We start from the raw sequence: 23,604 nt of genomic DNA, 5'->3' as shown, positions 1-23,604 counted from the left end.
TTAATTTACATCAGAAATTATAATTAATCCATTTTATATGAAATATTCATGGATTTCAAATGAAAATTATATTCTATGAAATAAAATTTACGGTGATGTAAATATCAAAATAATATAAATTAGCAATTTAATTAGAGCATAACATCGCTAGCTTGCAACAAATTATCTTTAAACTTTCATAAAATAATTTTAAAACTCAATATATGATCCAAATATTTTTTGAAATTCATGACTATTGAATTCGTTAGATATTATTCTTTTATACAACTGAACATAAAGAAATTTAATTATAACGAATCTCATTTCAGTTAAAAATATTGAAATGCATCTACTTGCGTATTACCTCTCCTAATTTAATTTGATGTTTAGAACAAATTTTAAGAGAAATATTTGATTTTTGTATTAAAAAGACTATTGAATGTCTAAATTTGCTTTGTTTAAAACGAACTAGTATTATATTCAGCATAATTTTATATTCTATAGCTGTAATGAGATAAATTAATCAGTTTTATCAATTTTTTTTTAATAGAAATATGTTTTAAATATTTACAATATTAGGAACTTTTAAAAGAAAATTCGCAAGTAATGTCAAATAAATCAAAATATATGCATTAACATTTTACATAAAATGTTTTTCTTCTACAATTCCTGGTATATTTTTTAGGTGGTGTTTGATTAGATGATTTTGGATATTTATTAGATGACAACAAATTTAGCTTATTTAAAACTAAATAAATGCATGCTAAAATAGCAAGTGATAACCAACTAATACCAAAGTCACAATTTTCAACAATAATTTGTGAAGTCGTGGTGGCTCAGGGAATAGAGCGATGAAGTGATCCCTCACAATGAAGTGACCCAGGTTCGAATCTCCAGCAATTGTTGACTGGTATGAATTATGCACTCTGCTCGCAGTGGCCCAGTACGGATCCTTAGAGGTAGACGGTTCATGGTTTTGAACTCCCGTCGGGCTAATCGCGGAAGGATATCGTAGTTTTTCTAACCATGTCACGCAAATGCGGGTCAGGAGTTCCCTTGTCTTCTGGATCGAGTTCAAAATTTCTAGGCTACGATGTTCAACATTTAAAGTAGTAAAATCAGAATTCTGCTCCCGGCTCGCAATGTCTCGGTACCAATCCTCAGTGTCAGACAGATCACAGTTTAAAGTTCCCTTGATCTTACCGTAAGAGGTTTTCATGGTTTTCCTCTCCATGTAACGCAAATGAGGGTTAGTTACATCAAAAAGTCCTTCTCGAAAGCAAGTTCTCCCAATGCTTGATCCAAGAGTTTCCTTGTCTTCTGGGTTGGATTCTAAATAGTTGATAGTTGTAAACTTGGAATTGGTTTGGCTATTTAAAGCAATTTATAAAATAAAATAATATTTTGTTTTGTGTTATTAATAAAATCTTGTCGAAAACTTTTTATTTTATTTGAAATGTTATATAAAATATGGAAATGTTATTCGAAATACCGAAAAATATAATTAAAATATAAAATTATGTGAAATTACAAGAAGAAAGTTATTTTTACAGTTGTATACATCAGTACAATTTAAATAAATAAATAATGATAGAAAAATAAGAAATTTATGAACAAAAATAATTACATTGAGTTTATGATGCAATTTTAGTATCATCATTACATTGAGTCCATGAACACTAACAGGTTTATATCACTATAATTTCTTTCTACATTTTTTTAAAAAAAATATGAATAATTTTTAAACTAAGAATTTTTTTATTCGCATTTGTTCAATTAACATAATACTTTCAGTTTTATAATTTCTTATTTTCATTTAATAGTAAATGAATAAAAAACGGGATTTTTGAGAAAATGTGAAAAAAAGAAGAAAATACTAACAAAACAATGCTTAACTTTTTTAAAGTCAAAAATTATCATTGAAAATTAATTCAAGTTCAAACCCCAACTAAACTGGATAGAGCAAAAGTAATTTTTTTCCTCATAAGTGTGTCCCGCAGTGGACTGATCGTTAAGACACGGTTCCCAGCAGATCACCGAAGTCAAGCATCACTGGCTACGGTCAGTGTGCGGGTGGGTGACCACTTGGGTCAGTCTGCGTAGGGACCGAGGGTGTGCGGTATTGGTCCTCGTTAAACTGTGCTACCGTAAAGTGCTCGACTTCGCGCGCAGGTCGTCGGGCTACCGAAGCGGGGGTGCCATCCCCTCCGCAGAGGATCAAAATTGTGATGGTATGTCTTCGGATCATCCTCCGGGATGTTTCCCAGACCGTCGCCAATAGCCCATTGTGCAGCTCTAGTGCGACGCAAATTAACAACAACAACAAATCCTCATAAGTGTTATAGTGTCCTGCTTAAAACAGTAATGGAACACTTGAGTATAATGTTTGAGATAAAAAAAAAAGCAATGTACGCAAACTAATATTTAAAAAGAAAATTTTTGATTTCAAAAATAAGAGGATAATATTTACATATTATATGCTCGTAAAACCTGATAAAATTTTGATTTAACATCATTTTTAAACAGTTGATGCATCCAAGGGATTAAAGTTCTTTTTATTGATGTCCATTAATTTAAAATTGCAATTTTTGATCTTAATCAAAATTTTGTAAGTTTTGTAGTCGCATAGAATGATGCTTTTTTTTTGCGAATAATATGCTATCATCATAACTGATGTGAGTTGGCAACAGTTACTCACGACTGTTAGAGGGCACGTTTGGCCTATCTTTAGCCAGCGCCCCTAAGCTAATTCTGAAAATGGCGCAAAACTTCAATATGGAGAAAGGCCACAATTCTGAGAAAATGAAAAGCGTTTGTGGTCTAATTAAATAATATTTAAAATTATACTCCAATGCTGTATTATCTGGGCTAATAGAATTCGCAAAAACTGGGAAATAAGGCATTGATTTTGATAATTTTTATGTAAATATAAAAATGTAACTAACTTGATTAACTCGATTTTTTAAAAAAAGTTTAATAACTTTTATAATATTTTAGTTATTTGTCCGTTCTAAAGCCTAGAAAATTATTTACAGCAAGATGGCATATAGTTTAAAATCATAGCTTTGATACAAGTGTAAGGCACTTAAACTGTGGCTTTTTTTTTTTTAAATTTTCCTTGGAGAACAAGATTCTACAAACCTTGTTAAACTTGAAGAATGTCACCAAAAAATGAGCAAGCTGGCGTAATTATGCAACTTTTTTTTTCGCTCTTAAGCAAGAACAGCATTGTTAGATCAATAATGTAAGGGGGAAAACAGTTTTAAAGTTGATTAGATAGTACAAGTTTCAATCGATTAGGTACATCAAGTAGTACATTGATAGCGTTAAACAATCTTAAACGCAAAACCTTACACAATATAGCAGACTATAAACATTTCCCCCCTTCTCTTTTAAACGTCTGAGTAACGTGTCTGCCTGATAATGGTTAACGTCTGACTGATAATGATTACTAGAAGTAAAGAGTTATTGTCTGAAGCAAAAAACAAGTATAAACATTTTAATCTTCATCAATGCGCCCACGGCTCATCATATTACAAAACACTTCCTTTTTTGTCATTTGAAACGAGCACCAAAAATGTAGGCATGCATAATTAAACAAACAGTTTGAAGAACTGCTACTGACGCTGTACTTCTTTTTCCTACATTTCTTTTTTTTTTTTCATTGACGTTCTTGTTTTAGAATATCAAAATAAGCTTTATGATTTTTTTCCATTAGTTATTTCTAACCAAACAATAACTGGGGAAGGAGATTTAACTTAGAAGTGTACAAGATTTATAAACAACCCGATATTATTAAATACATAAAAAATAAATGGAATGAATTGGATGGTGATTCGAATGAGTGATGACAATACAATAAAAAAGATGTTGCTTTTTAGACCCACTTGGAACAAGAAAGTGGGGAAGGCTGCGGTTGAGATGAGCTGACTCGGTGGAGTCTGATTTTCTTGCAATTAATGAAAAGAATTGGAGATCAAAGATAAATCGAAAGTCGTTATGGAGAAATCTTTAGAGGAAGGCATTGGCCCACATTGGGCTGTCTGGCCAACTATGATGATGATTTCTAACTGACCCTAAGTATATGTTTTACAGAACTTTTGTTAATTATAACCGCCTACGGGAAAATGGAACTTAGGCTAGGTGATATAATTCATTTTCACTAAAAAATATATATCTCTCCCAGAACAATCAAATGAACTTCATACATTTTCCATTTATTATTCAGTCTTAACCTTACGTACCTTAAACAGTGTAGGGGGTTAATCACATTTTTTTTCTTGCAAGTCGATAAAAATTTGTTGTTGACAAATTTTTATACATTAAAAAACTCACCTAACTTAAAGAAAATTATATATTACTATTATTAATTTTTGTATTTTACATATTAACTCACATATCTTTTAAATTAAATTGAAAACTATTTGGGTCTTCCGAAATGGAACTAAAGTTTCATTTACTTTTGGGTTAAAATCGTAAATTGGAATTTTTTTAAAGCATAGATATAAAACAAATTTTAGTTTTTATGTTAAAAAATATTAAATATAATAGTGAAAAAAATGTGAGTCTATTATGTTCCCTTAATTTACATGGAAAATCTTAATTTTTATTAATAAATACGCATATATGTGTAAAAATGAGCATTTATGCGTAATAAAAAATAAGCGTAATGCGTAAACAATGAAACAATTTCATGAATCAACATAATTTGCAAACTAATCTTAAGTTAAGGTTATTAAGTGGATAAGATTAAGGTTTTGATGTAGATTTCGAGATGGATTAAGGTTTTGATGTTGATTCCTGGATGGGTAGAGGTTTTCATGACGATTTTGAGATGGATTAAGGTTTTCGTGTAGATTCTGAGATGGATTAAGGTCTTCATGTAGTTTCCGAGATCGATTAAGGTTTTGATGTAGATTCTGGGATGCATTAAGGTTTCATGTTGATTCCTGGATGGATCTAGGTTTTCATGTAGATTCTGGAAAGGCTTAAGGTTTTGGTGTAGATTCCGCGATGGAATAAAATTTTCATACAGATTCCAAGATTCTTTTAGGTTTTGATGTAGATTCTGGGAGGGATTAAGGTTTTCATACAGATTCCAAGATTCATTTAGGTTTTGATGTAGATTCTGGGATGCATTAAGGTTTCATGTTGATTCCTGGATGGATCTAGGTTTTCATGTAGATTCTGGAAAGGCTTAAGGTTTTGGTGTAGATTCCGCGATGGAATAAAATTTTCATACAGATTCCAAGATTCTTTTAGGTTTTGATGTAGATTCTGGGAGGGATTAAGGTTTTCATACAGATTCCAAGATTCATTTAGGTTTTGATGTAGATTCTGGGATGCATTAAGGTTTCATGTTGATTCCTGGATGGATCTAGGTTTTCATGTAGATTCTGGAAAGGCTTAAGGTTTTGGTGTAGATTCCGCGATGGAATAAGGTTTTCATACAGATTCCAAGATGCATTTAGGTTTTGGTGTAGATTCCGCGATGGAATAAGGTTTTCATACAGATTCCAAGATCCATTTAGGTTTAGATGTAGATTCTGGGAGGGATTAAGGTTTTCATGTAGATTCCTAGATGGAATAAGGTTTTGATGTAGATTCTATTCTGGGATGGATTGGGGTTTTCATGAAAATTTTGTGATAGATTAAGGTTTTCATAGAGATTCAGGAGAACCTAAAAGATACAGTTTATACGATATTTTTTACATTATTTTACATTCTGAACTTAACATTATGGAAGTTAGAACTGAAATTTATGCTTTAAAAAATTAAAAAATCTACGTTTTTGACCCCAAATAAAGAATTTTTACGTTTATTCTGAGAGATTAAAATAATTTTCTATCTGACTACCATATTTTTTTTTTTTATTGACTTGAAATTGTAAATTTCGAGAAAAAGTTTTTCGTGGTAAGATACATGCTTTGATGTTTTACATATTGCTTGCTAAATCACGAAAATATTTCTGTTATAATTTATTTTTAATGCAAAAGAACGATTCCCTCCCAATTGCATCAAAGTAAACTTAATTTTTATTTATTTTTTTTTTTTTACTGTTTATACAATTGATGTTTTAAAAAAATACCAAACAGTAATAAAATTAAAAAAATTTTTTTTTTTAAAAAGACACGAAAATGTGATGTACAAAATTCTCATTTTATGCAGAATAAACAAATGTCTTTTTTAAAAATAATTTTTATTTTAGCTGACTGTTCAACATACTAAAATATACGCGCTTAAGCGTTAAAAAAATACGCGTTTAAGCTTTTAAAAGGCCCATTTCCCATTTGAGTTTACCAATTCAATAACCACCGTGTCTTTCAATCGTAAGAATTTCATTCTATTAATCATGGAAAATATTTTGAAAGTATGGAAAAAAAAACATTTTCTCCGAAATTCGCTCTGAAGTTGTTTATTCATAATAAAAATAATAGCAAATATTTCTTTTCAGTTCTTTTATAGTTAAAAACAAAATCATTCTTTCTATGAATCCTACAATTTCAAATAAAAATTTCGTTTTTTTGTTTTCGTTATTTTGATTTTAGTTATATAAGCAGCCATTGAATATTTAAAGTACAATACATTTTAAATTTGTTCAGTGTGCTGCCAATTTTGCTTTTAAACTGGTTTTTATTCATTTTTAAATGATTGATTACTCTGAGTAAAAAATGTCTGCATGATTTTAACATTTTAATAAAAAAAATAAAGATGTTATTGTAATATATTTTTTTGTAAACAATGAAGTGGAATGAATTAATAAATCTCAGAAAATACCCGGATGTCCGCCTATATGCGTCACATCCGTTCGGTTGAAGTTAAATTTCCGCATTGAAGAGAAAAATAAAGACACCTTATTTTTTCAGCGAAAACTTTTTGAATAATTTAATTATATTTAAAAAATATTTTTGTCTATAGAATAAAATTTTGTCAGTGCACTAGTTTTAATTTTTATAGTTCAATACAAAACAATTCTGTAAATTTTGCATAAAACCTACACATTTTACTTAAAAAAAGCACAGTTAATAATTGGGTACTTGTAAATGGAGAAGAAGAAGACAGCTGAAATCACATGATTATGCATAATCACATGGTTGTGCATGGCGTGTTAACGTTACAGCTATTGGGCTTGTTTTATTATCACGCTGAATTAATTTTCAGATCAGATTTATGAGATACCTGTAACCGACCTCACAAGTGTGTGTATCGAATCTAATTGGTTGCATAATGTCACGATTTGCTCAAGCATGACGTCACTTGCAGGTATCCAATTGCAGACAAATAGAAGACTTTTTCAAAAGCTTTTTCTTCCTTCTTTTTTTTTCAAACTCAGCCTGAAATAAATTTTAAACGAATATAAAAAGATATATCGATATTTCTTACATTTTTATTTATTAATTTATTATTATTTTTTCTTCATTTTTTAACTCATTCTTTTCGGATTTGTATAACTATAAATTTTTAACATTTTCTTAAACTTTTTATTGCTTGCTTTTCGTCAAATAGCAATCTTTTATCAAGCATAAATATTAATGCATTTTTTAAAAGTATTTATTTGCTTTTGATTTCTTAAAAAAATTACTTTTTTTATAAAATATAAAAATTTTATTTAATAGCTCATTCTTTTCAATTCTATTTCATTTTAAAATTAAAACATAGACACAAATACAAACAATATTATCTGAAATTCCGCAAATAGCAATCCAAAATCAAGAATAAATATTAATGCATTTTTTTTTAATTTAACTTATTTTATTCAGATTTCATTTTTCAAATAGTAACTTTTAATAAGAAATGAAACATTATATATATCTTTTTTATTTCAATTAGGTTTCCATTTTTAAATTTTAAAAACTTTTCATTTTTTGCTTTTCCTCAAATTGCAATCCACTAAAAAGCATTAATATGAGATGAATTTGTTTGCTACTGACTTCTTTTTAAATAATAACTAGTTGAAATAAGTAAAACACTTACTCATTCTTTTCAGTTTTAACAAATTTTAAACTTAAAATATATTTGTAAATGAAACTTTTTAATATTTGCTTTTCGTTAACTAGTAATCTATCATAAAACATTATTAAAACACATATTTATATTTTCATTTCTTTCTTTCCGATTTATTTTTAAAATTAGAAAGAGTAATAATTAAACCACTTTATTTTATAACTCATGCCTTAAAGTTATAACGAATTTGAAGTAGTTTCGAAAATAAAACTTTTTATTATTATTATTGTTTTTTTACATGGCTATACCAATCCATCATAGAACGTAAATATTAAAAAAGCAGTTTTATAATTGTAATCATTTTTTTCCGATTTCTTTTTAAAATTCGAAGTAATAATAAACAATGAACTTTCCTTAATAATTCCTGTCGTTTACTTATATCAAATTTTGAATTTAAATTTTTGTTCTAAATTTTTTGTATATTTGCTTAACGTCTGCTTTTTATTAATTTCTGCTATTAGGCAGAAACATTAAAGTTTTTTTTTTCATCGTGTTTATTTGTTTCTCAATTTTTTTTTTTGATAAGAATTTTTAATAATAAGGAATGCACTTTATTTAATAAGTCACTCTCTTTCAGTTCGATCTGAATTTAAAACATTTCTTAAACTTTTTATTACCTACTTTTTCACGAATAGCTGATTAGATTAGCTGATTTTTTAGCTGATATAGAAAGCTTGAAATACGTTAAATTAAATTTTTAATGTATTTTTTCAATTGCAATAATTTTCCTCTCGTTATCTTAAGTAGTAACTTTTAAAATACTAAATTTAATAACTCATGCTTTTCATTTTTGTTGCTTACCTCATGTGCTCTAGCTTACTTATGATTTTCAGAGATTTTATCTCATGTTTTTTCCGCTTATCTAATTTTAAAAATTTTCTGAAACTCCTCCCCCCCCCTTAAATAATAATCAACTATATGGCGCGAATAAGACATAATATTTAATTTCTTTTATTTGCTTCTAATTTTTTAATGAACAATAGCTTTTCGTCGTAAATAAAACACTTGGGGAATGCGTTACCGAAGAAAAAAAAATTATATATATATATAAAACAATTTTCTCTTAAGTCCAATAAATGACACTGAAACAAGATATATAAAATAACACAGCTCGCTGTTTATCACAGAAAAGAATGATTTATTTCAAAAAGTGGCGAAAATCAAAAAGAAATATCACAGCATGTCATCAAACGATTTATCTTCCGTATAGGATAAAAATGTTTTTAGTGCTTTTCGTCGCTTGTTTCGAATTCGAGTTTTGATAAAAAAGGGGGGAGAGAAAGAAACTAAAGCATGGTTTCGGTCTTAGTTTCAGTATCGCATTCAGAGTTTCCGGTCCGACCGACCGGAAGTAGGTGTCATCGCGATTCGCATCGCGACTTCGCAGAAAACGCGGTCAATAAAGGGGTTAACGCTATCGATCTGCAAAACGGCGCTGCATCTATACTTGTCTGTGACATCATGCGCTATGCACCCCATGTGATCATATTTACAATTATGGCAGACATGAGGTGAAACTGATGGTCATTAGGTAAACATGTCATTTTTCTTTCAAATTTTATGTATTTTCTGGCAATTTGTGACGTATAATGTGTTACAATTGCTCATTGGTGTATTCCTTAACTTGTCAAATCATCCGGATCGTGGCTCGATCGCTAAAGAATGAAAATTTTTGTTGTTGCTATCCGTGATGTAAGATCCAATTTAGGCATGTCTGTGTGTTTCTTACTTTTTTCTTTTGCTTTCTCATCTAAACTGTCTAGTTGGATAAATTAAATGAAGCAGTGCGCTGCATCTTTATTCAATCGTTTTATTTTCTTCTTTTTTAAATAAATATTCTATACACTACGTTTTATAACTGAATGTTTATGGAATAAATTTCAAACGTTTTTTTTACATATTCAAAATGAGTGTTTACACTGGATTTATTTAAGTTAATGAGGAGAAAAAAAATGTCTTTATTATTTTGTATATACCTGATTAAGAAAAGATTATGTAATTGTTGTTCTATCAGTTAATAATAAAGATTGAGTTTGTATCTTTATTCAACATGTATTTATCAATTTTTACTTGGATATTAAAAAACTCTCCACATCAAAATACACCACGTACCTCTATTGTATTAAAAGCAATTTATGTAATAATAAAATTAAAGTTTATTCATATGCAATTTACTGTGCAATATTAAAATCTTATCTGAAATATATTTTTCATAATTGCATCTTAAATCGGGCAGATCGGTAAGTTGCTTGTTTTATGTGTAGGTTGGGTTATGTGCATAAATGAACTGAATTATTAAATATTAGTTATATCTTAATTTATTTTAAATTTTTTCGATTTTCAGACATTTAAAATTGAATTCTACTTCTAATTTGTATTCATTATTTTCAATCCTCATAAATAAATACTGGTTTTTGATATTCTAGTTATTGGACTTAATTTTTAAAATATTTATTCTCTAAACCTATTTTCTTCAGTTGTATTTTAAGCTAGGCTTACAATAATGTCCATTCCTGTGTAACATTTTGGCGAAATGTACATAATTAATAAAATAGATATTTTTTTAAGTGACTAATATCTTTATTTTGGTAATCTTTATTTAGAAATTTTGTATGAAATTCTCCGTACCAAATTGTGCATTGATTTTTATGTTCTTTACATTCAATTAAAGATATACTTTTGTGTATTTGAATTATGTATTCTAATATGGTAACATTTATTCTCTCAATTTACTTTTACTGTTGTTCTTCATTCTGTTTTATTATTGCATCAATTCACATTTATATGTATGAATATTTAAATTGTCCAATGCTGAGTAATTTATAATCATTTTTGGGATTTTGCTATTCAGATATTTTACATATCAGGGAACTTCATATTATTTCAATATTATTTCAATATATATTCAATATTCATTCCTTGGTCCAGGGAGGGAAAATTTTCTTGCATTTTTTTAATTAGTGTTTTAACGTAATTGAAATCTTTAAAATTTAATTTTAAGCAATGGATATCCTGGTGTTTTAGTCGGCTTTTCAAAACCCAAAATTTTACATAAATCGGGGGGCTACTTATACACCTGTAAAACAGTCAGATATTAATGGATCGTGAAATATCGATGCACTATATACAATTAGATAGATATGAATAACACTGTATCAATTTACCCACTTCAAAAACTATTTTAATGTGATATATATACAATTAGCTATAAATCTTTCATCATATTACCTTTAAGTAATGATTTTTTTAGAACACTTTAAATTATATTTAAAAAAATTAAGAAGAAAAGTCAAGATAATTTGTTCATCAGTATTTCAAAATATATAGCACTATGAAAACTTTTAAGAGGTACCGTAACGATTCTAGAACATCTTCTATGTTGGATTCAATAAACGTTATGCATCTTTATTTAAGGGCAAATGTATCAATATGCATTGATTTTAACTTCGGAAAAATTTTGCAGACTTAATAATTTTTTTTAATTTAAAGAATTTTTATATTTGTATCTTTCAGCGGTCAACTTATACCACTTATAAACATTGTTAGGTATAGAATCCCGCATGCATGTCTTAAGAGGATACATTAGAAAAGATTCTCAGCTTTTGCAGATACTTTCTTAATATTTTTTGTAATATTAAAAAAAGTATTCATACAAAAAAATGAAAAGTTTGCACAAAATAAAAGAAGCAGAGGACAGCATAATTATAATTTAGTTGTATGGATGCTTCTACTGAAAAGAAGAGATAAAACTGCTCGTTTAGCCCAAAAATTAGTGATCCCATGGTTACGGACGAGCAAACAACTGGACATGATTATCGCTTTATAACAAAAATAGTGACAGTAAGAAATCTTTTAATGTAATTTTGTTTGCTAATGAAATATATTTGCCCAAGTTTAACACAAAAAGTTAAATATGGATTTCGCGGTGAGGAACTACATGGGCAAAATTATTAATATTCCTTGATTCTTAATATAATAATAATTAACAGTAAACGTACCAACACTTTACAATGCAGTGATTTTAACATTAAATATACCATAACTGGTCTTTTGACCAGTTATGGTATGCTTACTGTTAACATCGCTGCAGTTCTTTGATTTCATTTTTGTTTATAACTACTTATATTAATTTTTCTCTAATGTTCTGAATGTTAATGTGCATGTATATATATATAATTTTTTTTCCTTCCTTTTTTTTGTCAGGACTAATTAAATATGTTAAATAGTTAAATGTTTGTCGTTTTTGTAATGTTATGAAAGCAGTATGTACTAAAAAAATATGAGTTTGCAGATACTTTTGGATTGTGTGCGCAGATACTTAAAAGTTAAGTTTTATCTTACTATGCTTAAAACAGCGAGATAGCAAGTTTCATATCAGATCTTTGCTTTTTTTCGTTATTCGTCGGGGTCGATTTAAAAAGCAAAATTTACAGTAACTAATTTTATAGTAACGAAGAGTTGAATGTGAATTTAACAAACAAAATTGTTTTCGTAATGGTCTCTAAAAGGATTAAGTTTTATTTCAATTGTCTCTGTAACTAAACCTGTATCAGTGCAATAAAAAATGTGATTTTTTAATTGAGTCATTTTATTTGTATCTGTCCGTTTGTTGTTAATAAATAAAGACAGTAAGGTAGCAACTTAAAATCTCTCAAAAAATGATAACATTGTTACAAAACATAAATAATTACCAAATATTTAACTTTTATTTTAGAAACAAATCCTGCAGTTTCATTAAGAGGATGCTATACCGGAAAAACTTTTCAATGCAAATTCTGTTTCATCCCCCCATTGTTATATTAAAATTTTAAGTAGGAAAAAATGAGTTCAGATACCTTGCATAGGCCCTTTTTCAGATGTTGAAAAGAAAAATTTCAAAATATTAAAATGAAAGCAAATTATGGTCGAACTTTTCTACAATGTAATCCTAAGTAATCCTCTCATAATTTGCATTTTGATATTTGTTTTTAAAAAAATTTCTGAGTTTAAAATATTATGGTTTACTCAATTTTTCAAAACTTAATGTTTTAAATTGCTTATGGAAGTAAAGAAAATTTGCCGCGAATGGATTCTCCTGTCTCTTAAATACTCAAGGAAAAATTTTTAAATCTTTCTAAAAAAAAGCCTGGGTCAATAAGAAAAAAACCGAAATAAACTGGGCTTTTTTTATTAATAAAAAAAAAACAGGTTTTTCAAACTTTTTTTCCAGGATAATTTCATTTCCACGATAAATTTCAAACATTATTTTTTGTACATTATTTATTAAACATAATTTTTTATTAATAAAAATTTATCCATATAATGATCAAATGTTATAGGTCTTAGTATCAGAGAGAAAATTTATTAGATAGTATAAGACTTAGTATTAGATTTATATTTTGGCAAACAATTTAAATAAAAAGTTTGGAACCAAAGGAAAGCAAAAAAGAAAGTCTAAAAATATGTTAGCAAAAACAGCACTTCATCAGCGGCTGCCTGCTCGTGCATGTGCAATGTGTTAGCAGACAGTACGTCTCCTGATGAAGTACTGTTTTTGCTAACATACATGTCTTAAAAATTTTCTTTTGCTTATTTTTGATTTATAACTTTTTATTTAAATTTCTTACATAAGACAAATTTGCATTTAGCACTTTTCCATTGTGACTTGTTATTTTAATGTTTTTATTCTTAAATTTTTTTTATCTTAAAATCAGGGTTGGTAAAATCAGGGTTGGCAAGACCGTCCTGGCAAAAACAGGTTTTTGCCAAGCAAATTGGCAAAAAGTGGCAAAAACCTATATTTTCCAAGATGAGAGGACAAAAACACATTTTTGATACAACATTATTCCTAAAATTGAAATATATACTATAAATATAAATAATTACAAAAAAATTAACAAAATTATTATTCCATAATTAAATGATAATGTAATAATATGTCATTTTAGTAGTTTAAAACATTATTGATTGGAAAATTTGTGATTATTCTTTTTTTTCCAGTGAAATGAGCTTATTTTAAATTAATATAACTATAATTTGCATAAAATATCTATCAATATATGTAAATTATTGTACAAATAATAATTTTTTATAATAAATAATAATATTATACAAATAATAATATTTATTTATTTATAAAAAAACATTTATTTTAGGATTCTAAAATGAAAAGAGATCACAAACTTTCAATCTTTTAAAAATTATTACGATTATATTAATTATTAATATGTTAAAAATAATTTTTTCATGTAATGTATCAAAATTATTATTCCTTATGATTGATTTAAATTTGTTTCATGTATTTTGTAATAATATTTAATCAGCAATTTAGATAATTTGGTTTTTGCCGGTTTTTACCAGGTTTTTGCCACTGTCCTAGCAAAAAACCCTTTTTGCCGGCAAAAACTCCAACCCTGCTTAAAATTTGTTTAAAACAATTTTATACTTCAATTGGATTTATATTTTGTACTAACTACTTTTGGAGTGACCTTAATATATGATATGCAAAACGTTACTCCTACTTGTATTTTTTACATTTGCTTTCTATGTAGGCTGTTAAGATACCAATTTAGAAGCATTATAGTGTGCATAAATATAGAAATAAAATTGATTGAGTTCAGTGGAGGGACACCAAATTCATGATACTCCTGGAAAAAGCACCTCTGTTGAATATCCCCAGTATCATTTGCAGGCCCCACAACTTTAAATTTTTTTTCTTTGATTTAACAAAAAATTTAACAGGATGTCTGCTAACATTGTAGTTTGTTTTGCTCACAGAAGTTTATGGTGGACTACTTATCAGAAATCACCAAAACTTGGCAATTATTCTAGCGTTTTCTCAGTATGGAATCTTGTTGTAGTTGTTACACCTACTTAACTTTATGTGTATCGTGAGCCGCGGTGGCTCAGGGGATAGAGCGTTTGCCCTCCAATGAGGTGAACCATGTTCGAATCCCGGAAATGGCTGATCGATATGAATTCCGCATCCGGCTTGCACAGACCACGGTGCTGACATAAAATATTCTCAGGTTAGATGGGTCATGTGTTAGAGGCCCCTTGCCATCAGACTAACCGTGTGAGGCTTTCATGGTTTTTCTGTCCATGTAATGCAAATGCGGGTTAGTGCCATCAAAAAGATCTTCACAAAAACAAATTTCTCTCAACAGGTACTTGATCCAAGAGTGCCCTTGTCTTCTGGATTGTGTTCTAAATGACAAGACTACAGAGTTGAACGTTAGTAGTCGCAAACCCGAAATTGGGTCGGCTGTTCAACGCCGGTTATAAAATAAAATATATTTGTCATGGTTTTTCAATTATTTCACCAAGTTTTGAAGGAATCACCATTCTAAGATAAATTACATTTATTATATTCAAGTATGTGTGTGCTGCATGTTGCTTTTATGCTTAACATGCTATTGTTAAAAAATTGTTGTACCAGCGCTTAAGCTTCAATTCAACTTGTTATCTATGAATAAGGTATTCATCTCAGAATATTTTCTTTCTTTTTGCAGGGTTCATGTATCATGGAAAATGCAGGAATCCTAAGATTTCAACTGAATTCCTATGAGTAATGTAAGTTAATATACTAGTTAAGCATTTATTGATTTTTTTTAATTCATATTTCACTATTATATTTATATAATTATTACTTATTTAATTAATATTTTATTCCTTTTTATTAATTAATATATGAATGTTTTTTTTTAATGAAACTTATATACAGGTTACTTGTATTAAAAGTAGTGCTTAAAAATAAAAAAAAATGATGTTAAATACCATTTTAATTACTTTGGGAAATTCGGCATTAAAATTTATAGAAGTATCAGGTCAGAATACATTTTAAAAATTATTTTTTCAGTTAAAGAGTAATTTATCTTATGACCATACAAAAGGATTCTTTTCATATTTTCAATCACTTTTAGGATAAAAACAGTAGAACCTCGATGAAACATTTTGCGAGGGACTATTCATTACGAACTATCGATGTGAGAAAACAATGAATCTAAACTAAAAATATCAAATAATAATGACTAGAAAAGTATGAAAATTAATAAATTTACACTAAGTATAAAAAATATTAATTGAAAAAATTATGTACATTCTTCAAAAATATTTACAATGCGAAAGAAGGCTAGATAAATATATTTATTTCTTTAAAGTATTTGGTAATTTTTGGTTTCTCTTTCTACTCAGCACAAGCAGTAAATTTTTGATATTTGTTACAGATTGCTGTTCATTTTATGAAAGTTCATATGAATACTAAAAGTTCCCTATTTTTTTAAAGGGTTCAAGGGCTTATACAAATGTTTGCCATAATTGGTTGTGTTAAGTTTAGTCTTCATCAGCTTCTGCAACCATTTCTTGAACCCACAACGTCAAAAGTTTAAACTTTTTTATCAACTGGTGCATATAAATCAAACCTGTTGTTTGAGGTGTTTTACCCAAACTGTAAGAAATCCACATCTTCTTCATTATTAGCATCTGGAATAACTGTATTCTTTTTCTTTCAGAACAAACTTTAGTATTTTTTTAATGTTGGCAGAATATTTGAATGATGGATGTGGGAATTAGCTAATTTCAAATATTAACATTATAAAAATAACATTTGTGATGGGACCCTTAAAACAATACGATATATATGGGAAGGTGCAAGAACGATAGAGAGGTTTGACGGTTATAAAATGTTCTTTATTTTCTTTGAAAGCATATTCTCTTACCGTGCAAATTTAGCAACAAAAAAAAAAATAAAACTTTAAACTGATATATTTTATGTAAAAGAATTTGAAATATTTAATAAATAAAAATTATTGTAATGTCCATAAATTTGCTCTATTCTTTAAAACATAATTACCAACTAAGCAATTAATTCTTAATGAACCAAGTGATTGATACATGCAGCAATTTTCTTTCGATTACAATCAATTTAGATGATTTTATTTATCTCTCATTATGCAAATTAATGACTCATAGCTTATGGAATAGCGCATTCCTTAGTGGTCTTGATTGTGAGACATGGTTCCCAGTAGATCACCAAATTTATGCATAACTGGCAGTAGTCAGTGAGTGGGTAGATGATCATTTTAATCAGTCAGCTTAGAGGGTAAGGGTGTGCAGTATCAGTAATCATTTAATTGTTGTACTGTAATGTGCTCGATTTTGCTTGCAGGTCTTTAGACTCCCGAAGCAGGGGGAGCCATCCTCTTCGGAAAACTTCAAAATTATGATTACTCGACTTCGGATTGTCCTCGAGGATGCCTCCCAGACTATTGTCACACACACGCACAACTCAATTTTGACTTAAATAAAATGAAAGTGAAGTGACTTTTTAAACACTAATAATAATTATTGAAAAAAACAACTGAAAATGTTTTTGCTATTGTCTTTAAAGGGTGTCAATTCAACTTGCGGGGAAAGTCCGTGTCAACCTTCATCTATCAAAAAGTGCCCCAAGATTGAATTGAGTTAGCATGTCTTATGTACTAGTGAATTGATGTTTAACTATCATAGTGGTAGTTACGCCACAATTCTCCCCCACAAGAATTATAGCAAGGATTGAATTTGATGAAGTGGTGAGAGTATTAAGTTTACCGAGTTGTCGTGAGAGCTGTATTAAATTCATGACTGCGTGCGTGGTCTCTCTTGTGTTGCAATTAGCAGTTGAGTGTGTGCAGAATCCTGTTGTGTATAAATGAGACTGAGAGGCAACAGTTTGGGGAAGAGGATGACGTGGTCACAAATAGCAAGTCAACTGTTCAACATGAACAGTCGATCGAAGCGGGCGTTCCTTTCGATGAAGACAAGTTTATATCCCGTCTGGGTCACCGATGTGGGGAAAGAGCTTTCGACTATGTCGAACTTCATCTATCGAAAGGCACCCCGGGTAGACGGATCATGGGTTAGTGTCCCCTTGCCGTCTGGCTAACCGTTGGAGGTTTTTGTGGTTTTCCTTTCCATGTAACCCAAATGCTGGTTAGTTCCTTTAAAAAATCTTCCACTAAGGCAAATTTCTTCCAATTCTTGATCCAGGAGTTCCCTTTTCTTCTGGATTGGGCTCAAAATGACAGGGCTACGGAGTTGAACATTAGCAGTCATAAACCCAAAAATTTGGGTTGGCAGTTCAATGATGGTTATATAATAAAATAAAAGGTACCCAAGATTGAAATGAGTTAGCATGTCTTATATACTTGTGAATTGATGTTTAAGCGATAATTACATAGTGATAATTACACCACAAACTGTTCAAAGATTACATAGATTTTTTCTTTGCTAATATAACTTTTTATGTTTAGTTTAGAAGGAAGAAAAAATACCTTTTTTGAATATTGAAATTTCATTTTTTTAACATTAAATTATATATTTTTTGTTCCAGGGTAATGCATTTCTACAACTTCTTGTTGTTTAGTATTCAAGTCAAGCCCAAAAATGCTTCAAAAAGAAAAATAGGTGGATGGAGAAAGCTTAGGTATATTTTTTTGAAATATTTTTGATACATTAACCCTTTTGACCCGACTTTTGCAGCATTGAAATTTAAATATAAAAAGGAGTTTACGTTAATGCTAACATATTGAAATAAGCATACTATAAGTTTAAAGTTTTCCACTTTTCCCCGAAATCTCCTGGGACAATATGTCCCAATTGTCTTGAATATTCTAAAAATATCTATATATTGCATGGAAATAAATAATATAAATGCATCGAATTATTTATTCTTACCGCTAGTTATAGATACCCAAAGTTGCCGTTATAAAATAATCAAAACAAAAACCGAAATTTTGTCCTTTAATTTTTTTATCAATAATGGGATATATTGTCCCACTGGTAAGTACAATTAGGACACTTTATCCCACAAAACAAATTGTGTCAAAATTTCTGATACTTAAATAGGTACAATTATTAATAAGTACTCAATAAGAACAAGCAACTATTTTTTTTCAAAATATAACAAAAATATAGTTGAACTTACCTAAAAAAAATATGTAAATTAAAACTAAATTGACTGGAGTGCTCGTAAACAGAAGACCTCCATTTTGAATATGAGAGTGTTGCCAAGTTCCTTTAGTCGTATTTTTATTCCCTAATGCCTAAAGAACCGTGAAAACATAAAAACACCGTTCAAAATTGGAATATGTTTATCCATTAGGGAATAAAGTTTAATCTTTTTTGGACTTATATATCCCATTCGGGTCGAAAGGGTTGAGTAAATATATTTTAGTTGTCATTTCTACAAATGTATGTCAGTACTACTTTTTGGTTTAAGATAAAGTTTACATATTTTAAGAATTTAAAAAAAAACTATATGACTTTTCATGGATGTCAGTAAAGCTTTGAAAAAAAATATCTTTTGTTGATGTAATTCATAAAATAAATGCAAGAATCACTGGGTATTGTACATATTAAGTTAAATAGTCTTCATTTTTATGTATTTTACAAATTTGATTTATAAGTATTTTCTTTGTTATTATGCATTGTATTTATTGTTTATTTTGTTTTATTTTAAAGCTTTTTTATTTTGTTTATTATGTTTTAACAATTTTCACTGCACTTAAATATTATATGACATTCTTTAGAAAACGGCACTTTATGGACCAGAACAGGAATTTGCTGAAAGTTTTGTAAGCCAAAACATTAAAAATGTAAGTTTTTTTTTTAAGAGAAAGAGAAAAACATTAACTTCACTTTTAGCTTAGTTATTTACTTTCAAGCTTCTTCTTTACTCTCTGCTTTTTCATCTGTTTTGCTTTTATTTTTTATTTTATTTCAATCAGATGCTTCAATGAATTACACAATGCTCTTAGCTTTGCCTGAATTTTTCTTCTCATTATCAGTTATGTAGCTTTTGAATGAGAAAAAAAAACAATTTTATATTGCTAATTCTTTTACTCATTTTTGATAAGTATTTCTAGTGTGAATTTTACAGTTATAAGGGGAAGACCACTGCGATTGCCTGAAGAATTAATTTTCTAATTAAATCTGTATTTATAAAATTCAAAGTCATTCGTCACTAATTCTGCTACGGACTAAGAAAGATAAAAATTTAGAATGTGTGCTCTTTATGAGATAATTAGAGAAAATAAAGTTTCATTTTGATATTTTGTAATTATCAAGTAATTTAAAAATTGTTGAGGATCAAATTCAGTTATTATGTAATATTACACATTTTGATTTACGGTGTTAAGAGAACGTAAAAATGCCATTTTTGGTTAGGAAGCGACCTTTTTATCACCCTTCAACAGTAATGCTAAATAACTTGTTTCCACCCAGATACAAGTCTCAAATTTAGTTCACGTATTCTTTGTGAGATAAATAACAGCAAAAAAAAAGTGTTTTTTTTGATAATTACTGGGGTGAATGGAGCATAATTAACACTAAATTGACAGTGATCACGTTTTCACCTCGACAGAAGTTCCAAATTTAGATTTATTTTTATGAGGCATGTAAAAAACTGAAAAAGCTTTATTTTTATATCTTTAGTTATTTGGGGGTAATCCAGATAATTGGACAGTTATGTTTAATAACATGTTTCCTCAGATTATCGAGCATTTAGCGCAGTTTATCATTGCCTGGCTTTTGTGCCATTAAACCTCGAAGAGGTGAATTTATGCAGTTAGATGACTGTGGATCCGAGAAATGGGGAGTTTGTGTGGGTGAGCCAACTCTCCACCCCAGGCGAGTCAAAGAAAGATTTACGGCCATCCGATTTGTGCTTAAAATACTAGTGCTGAGGACTCTGAGCTGTGATGTCGAGGAGAGCAGAAACAATTCGTAAAAGACAACGAGGAACCAACTGGTAATCGTAGACAGCTAGTTTAATAATAAAATAACAACTATGCATGTAAAGCTCTATAAAACTTAAATAAGTGTGGTCAATAAAATAAACATGTCAAACGGAGACTTTTTAAAGAGTATGCTTTATGTGTTAATAGCGTAATATCTTCAATTTTCATCCAATTCATTGAAAAGTTTAGCAAAGGCATTTATGGTATATTCCATTACATGCAGTTTTGAGGTCGGGATAGCCTAGTTGGTAGCCATCCCCACTCTCTGCTTAGTAAATGGTGCCTAGTGCATGTTAAATCTGTTGGGTCGCAAAGACCTCCATGTTTCCAAACAAATCAGTATCTGGGATGAATGAATGGCTATTGTGTGATGTGTGGATGAATGAATGGCTGTATGAATGAATCTGCCCTTTAAAACGGGATGTGACGTGTCTGTGACTGAAGCTGTATTCTTGGCCGTAAAAGGCTTCACTGAAAAATAAACGCTCCTTCTGCCTTAAATTCACTTGGTTTCACCAAGCGGGCTTGCTGGTATTGGCCAGGGGCATAAGAAACAACAATACATCGTTTTTTTTTGTTTTTTTTTGAAGTTATTTTTTACAAAAAAAAATTATCTCAGTTTATTAAATATAAGACTTGATAATACACTCCGTGATTCTCCATGTTTTTTTTTTTATTATTAAAAAAAAATGTAGTGGGCAAATTAAAGATTTATCAATTAGCACTCTGCGTGTGATTTGGATTTTCCATGTTATAAATGCTTAGTGGCCAAATCTATTTCCTTTTTGTACTAGTTAACTTGATAATATATGAATCATATTGAATTTTAGTCTTCACCTTAACAAAAAGTAAAAAAGATTCATTGCAATTCACATAGCATGCTTAATGATTGGTGCGGAGTACATTTTTTGAATCTAACTAGTTCAATCAGATGGTGGATTTTAAATGTGTTTAACATTTTAATGTAACACATAATAAAGTCAAACCTTCTTATTCTATTTATGAGCTGAGACATTCGTTGATGCCACACAATGTGTTAAGTTACGTTAAATAGTGCTCTTTGTTGTGTAACTGAAATAACAGTTCTTCCACTTACATTCACATTTGTACTTTTGCCGGTTGAAATCACTTTTTCAAACCTTCAATGAGCAGATAATTCAAATTTGTAGCATAGCTACCATTATAATTATTCAGTTCCAGTTACCTGGACATTCTATTCTATCTGGAGGTATCTTTAGACGTTGATAGCTACACCCACATTGGGGATCAACCGGATGTGATCCGTACGTGTCTAGCTCAACTGAAACGCCCACTTCGATTCGAACACACCTAGTTCGATAGACGGTCCACAGTTGACTTGCTATTGGTGGCTGCACCATTGTCCTCCTCTCAGTGTTGCTATTAAGTTTCTATCACACACAATGGGCGCCTGCGCACACTTGATTGTTAATAGCAACACAGTGGCTATGCCCACAACCGCGATCTTAATATGGCTCTCACAGCTTCTCTCAAAATGGTGTTGAATTAACGAGAGGTATCCATTCAACGAATTTTATCACAGATTAAATTCTGGTGAGGAAGTAATGTAGCGTAGCTAACACTACAATTATTGAACTTCAATTCACTAGTATGAGATGTGTTAGGAGGTATCTTATAATAGAGGACGGTTGACATAGCCTAGTCCCACAAAACATTCTGTTTTAGAATATGAAAAATATTCTAAAACAGAATAGGTAAATCTTAAAATACATAATTGGGGTCCTATTAAGGTCAGTAAAAATATTATTGTTAGTTTATTAATGTAAATGCAATGAGTTTAAGAAAAACTTTAATTTTGATAATCTTGCAGTGGTATTCCCCTTAAATCTTTTATTTTTGTTGCTCAGAAATTAAATGTATTTCAAATAAGATAAAATAGCATTATTGAATGCATTTGTGAGATGTCTTTTAATATCTTTTCTGATGTTACAATCCCAAATTGTACTATTTTTTTTTAATATAAATAAATTATGTATACACATATAACTTATTTAATAATATGTTGAAACTTTAATCTGTCATTGTTTTATCTGTACTTGAGCTGCAGTGGTTCAGTGATAAAAGGCACTCTGAGTTATTGGGAATAACTAGGATTCAATGGCGTCCTAAAGCCCACCCAGCTTTAGATCGGTACCAGCCTGTCTGGGAAGTAAAAGCGGCACTGATGCTTGTTCACGAAACTGTGACCCCTGGCCTATATTAGGCTTTTGCAAAAATGGTTTAAATTTTTTTTAAAACCTTCATTGTATTTTAAATGTACTGACTGAATTAACCTTTTTGGAAACGACTAGTACATCCATTGCATCCTAAGTCTGTTTTTTTTTTTTTTTTAAACATATCTTTGGCTTATGAGAAATCATGTTGGTAGCGTTTTTTAAAAGTGCGTTTTTCATTGGGTGTTTTTTAAAAGTGCTTAATTTTCCTTTTTCGAAAATGAGATTTTTCTTTACCGTGTCGATTTTCGTCATGTATTATGCAAAAGTGTGTTTTTCACATTGTTCTATTTAACATTTTTGCAATTCATTCAACCTCAATCCACTTCAGCGTACCGTCGGTCCGTAGTGTATAAACTGCCAATCATTTTACGTATGTTAGATGAAATACTTGCGGGTCTGCATGTACGCCTACTGAGCTGGTATGGCTGGGTTCGGTGAAATTACTGCAGTCTCGTGTGCATTTTGCAAGATATTCTGAATTTCAGGCTTAATTTGCCACCCTCTGATATCGAACCGAAAAATCTCTCGATCATTTTATGATTGCTAATATAATCAAGAAAAGAGTTCTTTGTCAGAAACTAGTTATTCTATAATGGCTAATATAATCCACT

At 29.5% G+C, this 23,604-nt stretch overlaps 1 protein-coding gene across 9 annotated transcripts in view; it reads left to right on the top strand.

Moving 5' to 3' along the window:
* LOC107451227 (uncharacterized) overlaps positions 1-23,604 on the top strand; it is a 78,777-nt gene that overhangs the window by 27,646 nt on the left and 27,527 nt on the right. The window contains exons 1-4 of one of the 9 annotated variants that reach the window (XM_043043056.3): positions 9,291-9,514; positions 15,474-15,534; positions 18,332-18,424; positions 19,530-19,595. In XM_043043056.3, the coding sequence (XP_042898990.2) occupies positions 19,594-19,595 (2 nt within the window). In that variant the 5' untranslated portion in view covers positions 9,291-9,514; positions 15,474-15,534; positions 18,332-18,424; positions 19,530-19,593. Of the gene's footprint in view, positions 1-9,290; positions 9,515-9,561; positions 10,224-15,473; positions 15,535-18,331; positions 18,425-19,529; positions 19,596-23,604 lie in introns of those variants that run through there. The other 8 variants (XM_071186180.2, XM_043043060.3, XM_071186181.2 and 5 more) reach the window with 8 other exon arrangements.

The sequence above is a fragment of the Parasteatoda tepidariorum genome, chromosome 9, assembly GCF_982258835.1.
Source record: "Parasteatoda tepidariorum strain Cologne lab strain chromosome 9, Ptep-v5.0, whole genome shotgun sequence".
NCBI classification, from domain to species: Eukaryota; Metazoa; Arthropoda; class Arachnida; order Araneae; family Theridiidae; genus Parasteatoda; species Parasteatoda tepidariorum.
This window is presented reverse-complemented; position numbering and strand designations above follow the sequence as displayed.